The sequence below is a fragment of the Myxocyprinus asiaticus genome, chromosome 10, assembly GCF_019703515.2.
Source record: "Myxocyprinus asiaticus isolate MX2 ecotype Aquarium Trade chromosome 10, UBuf_Myxa_2, whole genome shotgun sequence".
Taxonomy (NCBI): Eukaryota; Metazoa; Chordata; class Actinopteri; order Cypriniformes; family Catostomidae; genus Myxocyprinus; species Myxocyprinus asiaticus.
Window position 1 is genome coordinate 34,882,967 of NC_059353.1, and position 12,481 is coordinate 34,895,447.

General features: G+C 37.4%; 1 protein-coding gene across 1 annotated transcript; it reads left to right on the forward strand.

The window, feature by feature from the left end:
- The first annotated feature begins 502 nt into the window (after positions 1 to 502).
- On the forward strand, positions 503 to 12,307 carry LOC127447211 (lysosome-associated membrane glycoprotein 1-like). The gene is made up of 6 exons (XM_051708875.1): positions 503 to 752; positions 1,173 to 1,378; positions 4,061 to 4,183; positions 4,281 to 4,347; positions 4,440 to 4,604; positions 10,954 to 12,307. The coding sequence occupies exons 1-6, from the start codon at positions 692 to 694 to the stop codon at positions 11,091 to 11,093; spliced, it is 762 nt and encodes a 253-aa protein (XP_051564835.1). The 5' UTR covers positions 503 to 691; the 3' UTR covers positions 11,094 to 12,307.
- Positions 12,308 to 12,481: the final 174 nt, after the last annotated feature.

Consider the following 12,481-nt stretch of genomic DNA (forward strand, 5'->3'; position numbering starts at 1 on the left):
ATAAAAAGATTGGTCAGAAGGGACACATTCAGTATATGTGACATTAACATTTTGAATTTGAGTAATTAATCTTATTTAAAAATTTTCGGGATCATTTTGACCCCAAATATAAAAGTTGTCACCCAAATTTAAACACAAAAGGAGGGTTCAAGAATGCAGCTTACCTCGAGGCAAATGTTCATGTCTTTTCAGTGTTCATTTTTATGAGTTCAAGAGCAATATTGCCAAGAAAAATATAAAGTGTATTATTTATATTACAAGAAAACTGGAAATGTTTTTTAATCGACAAATAATGAAGAAAGCTGAGAAAAACTACATGTATGATAAAACTCCTTTACGTATTACTGTTAATTTTTAATGTATGTATTTTTTGTATGGATTTAATCACTTCCAGTGTGTTCTGTTCTGTGAAACATAATAATAATAAAAAGGAATAATATAATACAAATAAAATCAAGCAAAATATTACCGCGCATGCGCGTAGCTCTTTTTTTCTAGTCGCTCACATGACAGTGGTGTTTCCTCCTGCGGTTACGAGATATTAAACAAATCTGACCTACAGCATACGCGTGCGTTATAAACGACAGATACCTCAAGAACCCGTTTTAGACGATTTGCGTGCTGATTGTGTAGTTTGCTGTCAGCTGTTTTTATGTCGATTTCGTTGTTTTGATTTTCTTTGGCAAGAAATATGAGCCCCGCCATCCGCAGACAAAACATGCCCGCTGGAGCAATATTTAGCCTGGTGTTGGGTAAGTTTGGATATTAAATAGTTTATTATAGATTGGGCTGCAAGACGTACGTTGACTGGCTGTATTATGGTTAATAATTTAGCGTACACGTTTAAAATATATATATATATTTTTTTTCAGGTTACATGTGTTTTAAATTGTGTTTTTTTCCCCTCCCTTTTTAGTTTTTTAATCGTTTTTATTAGGCTACTTATTATTCCTATAACACCTTGGCCTAAGTAGGCCTGCTCAGAAAGAAAAGCTGGATATTTCTTATTTACTTCTGGGCCAAAATTAATTTTACATATTAAGATGATTAAAAAAATCAAAACAAAAACTTAGTATCTTTTCTGTTTCTGACTTCCATTCTAATTTAAAGCCTAAACCTTAACTCTGTACTCTTCTATAGTCTTTGATAAACTGATGATGTCATTATTACAGCTGTAACTATACATCAGTGTTTCACCGCTGATGCTCCGCCCACTGTGCCTGCTCCTGAAACCAGCTCTCCTCCAGCCTCTCCTGCAACCCCAGGCTGCCCTGAGCGGGGCAACTACAATGTCACCAATGCCACCGGCGCTGCCTGTCTTTTGGCACGGATGGGCCTGCAGCTCAACATAAGCTTTATGTCAAGCTCTCATGGCAAGGTATTTGTACTTAATCTCGATACGATCTTATATCGATTCTCTTGGCCTGCGATCCGATATTTGCCAATACTTCAAAGTCTGCCACGATACAATTTCGATTTGATTCAATTCAGGGACCTGCGATCGATATTCCGGTATTATGTGCCTATTTTACACAATTAAAATTGTTTTGCCCTCAAATGCAACCAAAATATACTTTGAATATTTTGAGCTTTCTGAAAAGTGCAAATTTAGTATCCATATTGGGACATCCATAACAAAATAAGGGACTTCAGATGTTGACAAATTATACAGATAATAATATAAAAAAATAACAGTACACACAAGTGATCATCAATCGTTTGATTACAGCTTATTTTTCAGTGTAATCCAATTTAAAATACTTACATACCCATGACTTGTTTCCAACTATCTGTGCTATCCGTGGTTTTCGGAAATACGTACGGACGTGGCTGACATGAGTGTTAAAATAAAGGTGCATCTTAAAAAAAAATGTCTATATCAATATATACATGTTGTATCGATAACATTGGATTGTTGGTTATTGGATCGATGCATCATTACACCCCTAATATACTGTATGTATATATATATATATATATACACTGGCGGCCAAAAGTTTGGAATAATGCACAGATTTTACTCTTATGGAAAGAATTTATTACTTTTATTCACCAAAGTGGCATTCAACTGATCACAATGTATAGTCAGGACATTAATAATGTGAAAAATTACTATTACAATTTGAAAAAAGAACTTGAACTACTTTAGAGAGTTCTCATCAAAAAATCCTCCACGTGCAGCAATGACAGCTTTGCAGATCCTTGGCATTCCAGCTGTCAGTTTGTCCAGATACTCAGGTGACATTTCACCCTATGCTTCCTGTAGCACTTGCCATAGATGTGGCTGTCTTGTCGGGCACTTCTCATGCACCTTACAGTCTAGCTGATCCCACAAAAGCTCAATGGGGTTAAGATCCATAACACTCTTTTCCAATTAGCTGTTGTCCAATGTCTGTTTCTTTGCCCATTCTAACCTTTTGTTTTTCTGTTTCAAAAGTGGCTTTTTCTTTGCAATTCTTCCCATAAGGCCTGCGCCCCTGAGTCTTCTCTTTACTGTTGTACATGAAACTGGTGTTGAGCGGGTAGAATTCAATGAAGCTGTCAGCTGAGGACATATGAGGCATCTGTTTCTCAAACTAGAGACTCTGATGTACTTATCATCTTGTTTAGTTGTACATCTGGCCTTCCACATCTCTTTCTGTCCTTGTTAGAGCCAGTTGTCCTTTGTCTTTGAAGACTGTAGTGTACATCTTTGTATGAAATCTTCAGTTTTTTGGCAATTTCAAGCATTGTATAGCCTTCATTCCTCAAAACAATGATTGATTGAAGGGTTTCTAGAGAAAGCTGTTTCTTTGTTGCCATTTTTGACCTAATATTGACCTTAAGACAAAAGTACCAATTTCTTTCCATAAGAGCAAAATATGTACATTATTCCAAACTTTTGGCCACCAGTGTATATACGTGTATAGATAACATTTTAATATATTGTTAATTTGTAATATAACAAATAATACCATGGTATTATTATAATCATAATGATGATTTTGCAACATACAAATTGAGGCTTAAGAGTAGACGAGCACAGAAGAGAAACTGAGGCTGACACTGAATTATGATGACCCACTCGACAATTCACCTAATGTGGTTGCATGTCATTTGCAGTGTATGGTAACGTAAACAGCCACAAATATTTCAAATTAAGCAGTCAAGATAAAGTAAACCTGCAGAATTGTGTTCACAATGCACGTAAAATGCGAACTGCTCCGTGGAAATAAAGCATCAGATGATTTTCAGCGTTCTCATAGATTACATTATTCTTTCAGATGACTGAAACAGATAAGAAAGAGTGAGAACTTTATGTATGCGCGTGTTCCATGAGAAGCACTCGGGCTGTGCTCATGAGCTGCAGAGCGGGACTGAACCTCTGAACACAGCGAATCAGACACGTGCATCAATGGATTTTCTTTCGTCTGTTCTTTAAAATATAAACGTGTGTTTTTTCAAATTCACGTCTTTGTCTCTAACAACATTTCTTGTCATGTGTCACAATGAGACATCTTAGTTAAGCAAACGTACCCACCACTGTGGCATGAAATACCCGCATTTGGTGGGTCGGCAGGTGTAAATTTCAAACCCTGCTTGCAATGTAGAACACAAGTTGTATAGACTACTTTTATGGTACTTTTTGTCCTTTTTGGAGCTTGACAGCTGCTGTTCACCATCCACTTCCAAGTGTATGGAAAAAAATAGCCTAAACATTCTGTTAAACTTTTGTGTTCTGTTGGGGAAAATTTTTTAAGTATTTTGAGGGACATGTCTGTGAGTATATAATGACAGATAATTACTTAATTTTTCAAGTAAACAGTCATTTAATTTTCCATTCTTTGTCAGTCTGTTGTGAAAAGATGAAATGCGCTTGAAATGCCATAAAGGGATTATGACACCAACATGTTTTATTCTTATTACAAATACCATTTGCATCACCAATATTAAAATGCCTGAAGCTGCTACATGTAAATAAAGGGATTTGTATGGCTTTTATGGCCACATTATTCAGACTGGAAAAGCTTTGGTCATCATTTGAAAGTGCAACTTAATACAAACATACCTTTCTATTCAGACTGTTCAGGAAGTTTTGAACCTGCATCCAAACCTGACTAAATCATCTGGATCCTGTAAGACAGACAGTGCAACCCTCATACTCACTGAGGACAACATTATTCTGACCTTTGTCTTCTCATTGGTAAGTTTCAGATGTCCTCCATTGGCCCCTTTAAATGCCCCTGGATCCCTCTGATGTCATCATCATGCATGGGCAATGCATTTGTTTACTTTTTCAGAATTCCACATCAAACAAGTATCATCTTAATGGTTTGGAGCTGTCAGCTGATTTGCCGGACATGGCCAGTAAGTCAGTGTAAAGTAACCTCTTTATAATATAAATGAATTTATTTCCAGTTCACTGGAAAGCTGAGTGAGGGGTCTTTCTCTTTGCCCAGAGCCAATTTCTGTGAGTAACACCAGTCTAAACTACCTGAAAGGATCTCTGGGCCACTCTTACATGTGTCAGAAGGAGCAGACACTGAGTGTTACACAGGATTTCTCTCTCAACACTTTCCAACTGCAAGTGCAACCATTCTGCATCAGCGGAGATTTTGGAGCAGGTAGTTTTTTCGCTTGCTCTTGCCCTTTCTTAGTTTTGTCTTGCCCTTTTATTCATAGTAAAAAAAAAAAATCCAGAATAAATATATGAGTAAAATGTGTCTGTCAAACCTTGTGCTGTTCCTTGCTGTGTGTAGCACCTGCCACTCTGCAAATTCTTCTGTATAGAGCTGCGCAATTAATCGCAATAAAATCGTGATATGAGCATGGAAATTTCTAAACTGCAGACAGCTGTGATTGATGCACATCTTTTGCACACTGACGAGATCTCACTTATCAGAATGCAGTGTGTAAAAAAGGCACAAGTGAGAGAACAGAACAGAAATCAGCAAGGTGAATAAAGAAAAAGGCATAAAGAAATGACTAATGCTATAATCTATCACTTATCCAAAGACAGTTTTTCCCTCCCAAAATATTTTTTAACTAACATTTTTGCATGTAAAATGAATAAGAAAAAACAGGTCGTAATTGCAATTAAAATCGCGATATGTTTTTTTTTTTTTCATATCGCACAGCCCTACTTCTGAGAGATGGCAGCATTAAGAAAGGGGGGACTGTTTTTTTAACAAGGTGCCTGATCATTTTCGTCCGAGCTTAACTGTTTGTACATCACATTTCAACGAGAATTGTTTAATGACCCTGTCATAATGTAATGCAGCTTTGAAAATGGATAGTTCACCCAAAAATTTAAAATTCTCTCATTTACTCACCCTTATGACATCTCAGATGTGCATGACTTTCTTCTGATGAATACAAAATTTTTAGAAGAATATCTTAGCTCTGTTGGTCCATACAATGCAAGTGAATTGTGACCAAAACTTTGAAGCTCCAAAAAGCATATAAAGGCAGCATAAAAGTAATCCATACGAATCCAGTGGTCGAATCCATGTCTTCAGCAGCAATATGAAAGGTGTGGGTGAGAACCAGATAAATATTTATAAATATGCTATAAATCTTCCTCCCTGCCAAGTAGGTGGAGATATGAAAAAAAAAAAAAAAAAAAGAAATAAGTGAAAGTAGAGATTTATAGTAAAAAAAAAAAGGACTTAAATATTGATCTGTTTCTAACCTACACGCTTCTCAAGATATAGATTTTACCACTGGAGTCTTATGGATTACTTTTATGCTGCCTTTATATGCTTTTTGGACCTTCAAAGTTCTGGCCACCATTCACTTGCATTGTATGGGCCTACAGAACTGATATATATATATATATATATATATATATATATATATATATATATATACACACACACACACACACACACACACACACACACACACACACACACACACACACACACACTGGCGGCCAAAAGTTTGGAATAATGTACAGATTTTGCTCTTATGGAAAGAAATTATTACTTTTATTCACCAAAGTGGCATTCAGCTGATCACAATGTATAGTCAGGACATTAATAACGTGAAAAATGACTTACAATTTAAAAAAAAACTACAAAGTGTTCTCATCAAAAAATCCTCCACGTGCAGCAATGACAGCTTTGCAGATCCTTGGTATTCTAGCTGTCAGTTTGTCCAGATACTCAGGTGACATTTCACCCCACGCTTCCTGTAGCACTTGCCATAGATGTGGCTGTCTTGCCGGGCACTTCTCATGCACCTTAAAATCTAGCTGAGCCCACAAAATCTCAATGGGGTTAAGATCCATAACACACTTTTCCACTCATCTGTTGTCCAATGTCTGTGTTTCTTTGCCCATTCTAACCTTTTGTTTTTCTGTTTCAAAAGTGGCTTTTTCTTTGCAATTCTTCCCATAAGGCATGCACCCCTGAGTCTTCTCTTTACTGTTGTACATGAAACTGGTGTTGAGCGGGTAGAATTCAATGAAGCTGTCAGCTGAGGACATATGAGGTGTCTGTTTCTCACACTTGATACTCTGATGTACTTATCCTCTTGTTTAGTTGTACATCTGGCCTTCCACATCTCATTCTGTTCTTGTTAGAGCCAGTTGTCCTTTGTCTTTGAAGACTGTAGTGTACACCTTTGTATGAAATCTTCAGTTTTTGGCAGTTTCAAGCATTGTATAGCCTTCATTCCTCAAAACAATGATTGACTGATGAGTTTCTAGAGAAAGCTGTTTCTTTTTTGCCATTTTTTACCTAATACTGACCTTAAGACATGCCAGTCTATTGCATACTGTGGCAACTCAAAAACAAACACAAAGACAATGTTAAGCATCATTTAACGAACAAAATAGCTTTCAACTGTGTTTGATATAATGGCAAGTGATTTTCTAGTACCAAATTAGCAATTTAGCATGATTACTCAAGGATAAGGTGTTGGAGTGATGGCTGCTGGAAATGGGACCTGTCTAGATTTGATAAAAAATGACTTTTTTCAAATAGTGATGGGGCTGTTTTTTACATCAGTAATGTCCTGACTATACTTTGTGATCATTTAAATGCCACTTTGGTGAATTAAAGTACCAATTTCCTTCTGAAACAGCAAAATCTGTACATTATTCCAAACTTTTGGGCACCAGTGTGTATACAGGTGCATCTCAATAAATTAGAATGTCGTGGAAAAGTTCATTTATTTCAGTAATTCAACTCAAATTGTGAAACTCGTGTATTAAATAAATTCAATGCACACAGACTGAAGTAGAAGAAAAGGTTCTTTTAATTGTGATGATTTTGGCTCACATTTAACAAAAAACCCACCAATTCACTATCTCAAAAAATTAGAATACATCATAAGACCAATAAAAAAAAACATTTTTAGTGAATTGTTGGCCTTCTGGAAAATGTTCATTTACTGTATATGTACTCAATACTTGGTAGGGGCTCCTTTTGCTTTAATTACTGCCTCAATTCGGCGTGGCATGGAGGTGATCAGTTTGTGGCACTGCTGAGGTGGTATGGAAGCCCAGGTTTCTTTGACAGTGGCCTTCAGCTCACCTGCATTTTTTGGCTTCTTGTTTCTCATTTTCTTCTTGACAATACCCCATAGATTCTCTATGGGGTTCAGGTCTGGTGAGTTTGCTGGCCAGTCAAGCACACCAACACCATGGTCATTTAACCAACTTTTGGTGCTTTTGGCAGTGTGGGCAGGTGCCAAATCCTGTTGGAAAATGAAATCAGCATCTTTAAAAAGCTGGTCAGCAGAAGGAAGCATGAAGTGCTCCAAAATGTCTTGGTAAACGGGTGCAGTGACTTTGGTTTTCAAAAAACACAATGGACCAACACCAGCAGTTGACATTGCACCCCAAATCATCACAGACTGTGGAAACTTAACACTGGACTTCAAGCAACTTGGGCTATGAGCTTCTCCACCCTAACACCAGACTCTAGGACCTTGGTTTCCACATGAAATACAAAACTTGCTCTCATCTGAAAAGAGGACTTTGGACCACTGGGCAACAGTCCAGTTCTTCTTCTCCTTAGCCCAGGTAAGACGCCTCTGACGTTGTCTGTGGTTCAGGAGTGGCTTAACAAGAGGAATACAACAACTGTAGCCAAATTCCTTGACACGTCTGTGTGTGGTGGCTCTTGATGCCTTGACCCCAGCCTCAGTCCATTCCTTGTGAAGTTCACCCAAATTCTTGAATCGATTTTGCTTGACAATCCTCATAAGGCTGCAGTTCTCTTGGTTGGTTGTGCATCTTTTTCTTCCACACTTTTTCCTTCCACTCAACTTTCTTTTAACATGCTTGGATACAGCACTCTGTGAACAGCCGGCTTCTTTGGCAATGAATGTTTGTGGCTTACCCTCCTTGTGAAGGGTGTCAATGATTGTCTTCTGGACAACTGTCAGATCAGCAGTCTTCCCCATGATTGTGTAGCCTAGTGAACCAAACTGAGAGACCATTTTGAAGGCTCAGGAAACCTTTGCAGGTGTTTTGAGTTGATTAACTGATTGGCATGTCACCATATTCTAATTTTTTGAGATAGTGAATTGGTGGGTTTTTGTTAAATGTGAGCCAAAATCACCACAATTAAAAGAACCAAAGACTTAAACTACTTCAGTCTGTGTGCATTGAATTTATTTAATACACGAGTTTCACAATTTGAGTTGAATTACTGAAATAAATGAACTTTTCCATGACATTCTAATTTATTGAGATGCACCTGTATGTACAGGTGCTGGTCATATAATTAGAATATCATCAAAAAGTTGATTTATTTCACCAATTCCATTCAAAAAGTGAAACTTGTATATTATATTCATTCATTACACACAGACTGATATATTTCAAATGTTTATTTCTTTTAATTTTGATGATTATAACTGACAACTAAGGAAAATCCCAAATTCAGTATCTCAGAAAATTAGAATATTACTTAAGACCAATACAAAGAAAGGATTTTTAGAAATCTTGGCCAACTGAAAAGTATGAACATGAAAAGTATGAGCATGTACAGCACTCAATACTTAGTTGGGGCTCCTTTTGCCTGAATTACTGCAGCAATGCGGCGTGGCATGGAGTCGATCAGTCTGTGGCACTGCTCAGGTGTTATGAGAGCCCAGGTTGCTCTGATAGTGGCCTTCAGCTCTTCTGCATTGTTGGGTCTGGCATATCGCATCTTCCTCTTCACAATACCCCATAGATTTTCTATGGGGTTAAGGTCAGGCGAGTTTGCTGGCCAATTAAGAACAGGGATACCATGGTCCTTAAACCAGATACTGGTTGCTTTGGCACTGTGTGCAGGTGCCAAGTCCTGTTGGAAAATGAAATCTGCATCTCCATAAAGTTGGTCAGCAGCAGGAAGCATGAAGTGCTCTAAAACTTCCTGGTATACGGCTGCGTTGACCTTGGACCTCAGAAAACACAGTGGACCAACACCAGCAGATGACATGGCACCCCAAACCATCACTGACTGTGGAAACTTTACACTGGACCTCAAGCAACATGGATTGTGTGCCTCTCCTCTCTTCCTCCAGACTCTGGGACCCTGATTTCCAAAGGAAATGCAAAATTTACTTTCATCAGAGAACATAACTTTGGACCACTCAGCAGCAGTCCAGTCCTTTTTGTCTTTAGCCCAGGCGAGACGCTTCAGACGCTGTCTGTTGTTCAAGAGTGGCTTGACACAAGGAATGCGACAGCTGAAACCCATGTCTTGCATACGTCTGTGCGTAGTGGTTCTCCCCCACATTTTTGAATGGGTTTTGTTTCACAATCCTCTCCAGGGTGCGGTTATCCCTATTGCTTGTACACTTTTTTCTACCACATCTTTTCCTTCCCTTCGCCTCTCTATTAATGTGCTTGGACACAGAGCTCTGTGAACAGCCAGCCTCTTTTGCAATGACCTTTTGTGTCTTGCCCTCCTTGTGCAACATGTCAATGGTCGTCTTTTGGACAACTGTCAAGTCAGCAGTCTTCCCCATGATTGTGTAGCGTACAGAACTAGACTGAGAGACCATTTAAAGGCCTTTGCAGGTGTTTTGAGTTAATTATCTGATTAGAGTGTGGCACCAGGTGTCTTCAGTATTGAACCTTTTCACAATATTCTAATTTTCTGAGATACTGAATTTGGGATTTTCCTTAGTTGTCAGTTATAATCATCAAAATTTAAAGAAATAAACATTTGAAATATATCAGTCTGTGTGTAATGAATGTATATAATATACAAGTTTCACTTTTTGAATGGAATTAGTGAAATAAATCAACTTTTTGATGATATTCTAATTATATGACCAGCACCTGTATGTATGTGTGTGTGTGTGTGTGTGTGTGTGTTATATATATATATATATATATATATATATATATATATATATATATATATATATATATATATAAATCTTTGTGTTCAGCAGAAGTAAGTCATACACATCATGAGGGTGAGTAAATAATGAAAGAATTTTCATTTTTGGGTGAACTATTCCTTTAATGAAGAATGACGGATGGAGTGAAAAAAAAAACATTTTTGACAAGGCAGCAAACCCGCAGCTGGTGTGTGAGCACCGGAGCACTGCCATCAGTGCTGTTGCTCATTTCAAATGCAAAGGTGGTGTTTCAGCAAAAAAGAAAAGAAAAAAGGGTGGGGGGTGGGGTTCAGTTCTAAGAGTAAGAGAGAGTGGAAAATGGTCATGAAAACTAAAATATGAATGGTTTGGTTAGTAAAAAACAAACAAAAAAACCCTTAATTAACATTATCAGTGGACCTCAGGGAAAAACGTATGTAATAAAACAAATGCATGATATTACCCTTTTAACCAAAATAATTGTATTGGCAAACTTTGGTTATGTAAATGCATTGTTGCCATTAATTTACTTTTAATACACTGACGTCATTGATGAATAGTCAATCAACATTTGTGGTTTTGCTTAACATTTCTCATTTGCCCTCCTCTCCCCTTTGTCCTCTCTATCTCTTGCTTTTCTAGCTGAGGAGTGTGAGCTGGATGAGGATGACATGTTGATTCCCATCATTGTGGGTGCTGCCTTGGCTGTTCTAGTGCTCATAGTGATCCTGGCCTACCTTATAGGCAGGAGCAGAAGTCATGCTGGCTACCAGACCATCTAAACACTTCTCAAGTGATATTTAAGCCAGGATGTGTGGGCACCACCAATTTCTGCTCTAAGCTGGACTCAACAACACTACAAATACAACTACAGCTGCTTTGTTTAACCTTTCCTGCCCTCTGCTGTTGTCTCACTGTCACTGCTGAGGTGGACCTGCATTACCTGGACTTTCTGTTGTATTATGTTAATAACTGAGAATATAGTATAACAATACATGCTTAAGGTGCAGGGAAATTATAAGGTGTGTTCAAGGTTCTAGGGCATGCTTTGGTATTGTTTCCAGGACCCAGATAAACTGGAGGAATCTCTGGTGTTTGTTAGTTTGGCTTACTCTCGGTCTTGGAAAACATACGATCTGTATTTGGTACCTCGTGCTTAAATTTAAGGTCATACATTTATTTATATAAATAGGAAGATTTAGGAAAATGCTTGCTGACGTTGTTTTTGTGACATGGTAAGTGTGAAAGGGACTACATATTTAACACCTTTTTTCCAATCGAATCTCTAGCTATTTTGTAATTTGAGGTGGTGTTTTCAGCTGATAGTGCACAGGTTTTGAGATTCATGAAATTGGGGAAGATGCGATTTTAGTGTTGTTAACGAAGACTTGCATAATGATCATTTGAGTCAGATGTTCATTTGGTACTACGTTTTAATGAAGAGAAATTCCACCGGTTGCAGAAAAAAAAAAAAACAGGTACAGAAGAGAGTTTAACTAATGAAAAGGGAATGTCCGTTTTCTAGATTATACCCTTTAATACCTCTTAAGAACTCTCTTTTTCCCCTCATACTAAATATCAGTGAAAACTTTGTAACCTGCTTGCTTCCATTTAGTATTCATAGGATTTGCATTCATTCAGAAGCATTAAAAGGGAAATTCTTTTAGAGTAAGGGAATATTTTGGTTTTGCACTTGGAAAAAGAGTATGATTAACACTAATGCAAAGTTTTTAATGACTTGAAGTAGGGTTAGACTACAGCCTCCAGATAAAATTGTTAACTGTTACAAACACTAAGAGAGCAGTGAATGAAACTGTACTTAATCTGCCTTAAAGTGTAAAAGTGTACTTTATTTGCCTGTTCAAATACAGTTGTGTGGTACTATCATATGGTGGGTAAATCTCTCTCCTTTCTGCTGGGTCTTTATACACTATGGACTGACTGCATGACTGGAGTTGATGTGGATATTAAAATGTTGCCTTTGATTGCTATAAAAGGAATGCAAGTCTAAGTTTCTATATAAAAGATAGGAAAATGAGTTCTGTTGCAACTTTTTAAAAATGTGAAATCTTTAGTTATACATTTCTTATTTCATCAACATTGCATTTAGGCAGTGAAAATGACATTGTTTTCAGTAACACACCCAAGAGAACATGCTAACAAAAAGCCA

Excerpts from the sequence above, each read along its gene's own strand:
- LOC127447211 (XM_051708875.1), top strand. The coding sequence starts at position 692 with ATGAGCCCCGCCATCCGCAGACAAAACATGCCCGCTGGAGCAATATTT. Across the intron at positions 753-1,172 it reads AATATTTAGCCTGGTGTTGG|CTGTAACTATACATCAGTGT; the intron begins GTAAGTTTGGAT and ends TCATTATTACAG. Across the intron at positions 4,348-4,439 it reads TGATTTGCCGGACATGGCCA|AGCCAATTTCTGTGAGTAAC; the intron begins GTAAGTCAGTGT and ends CTCTTTGCCCAG.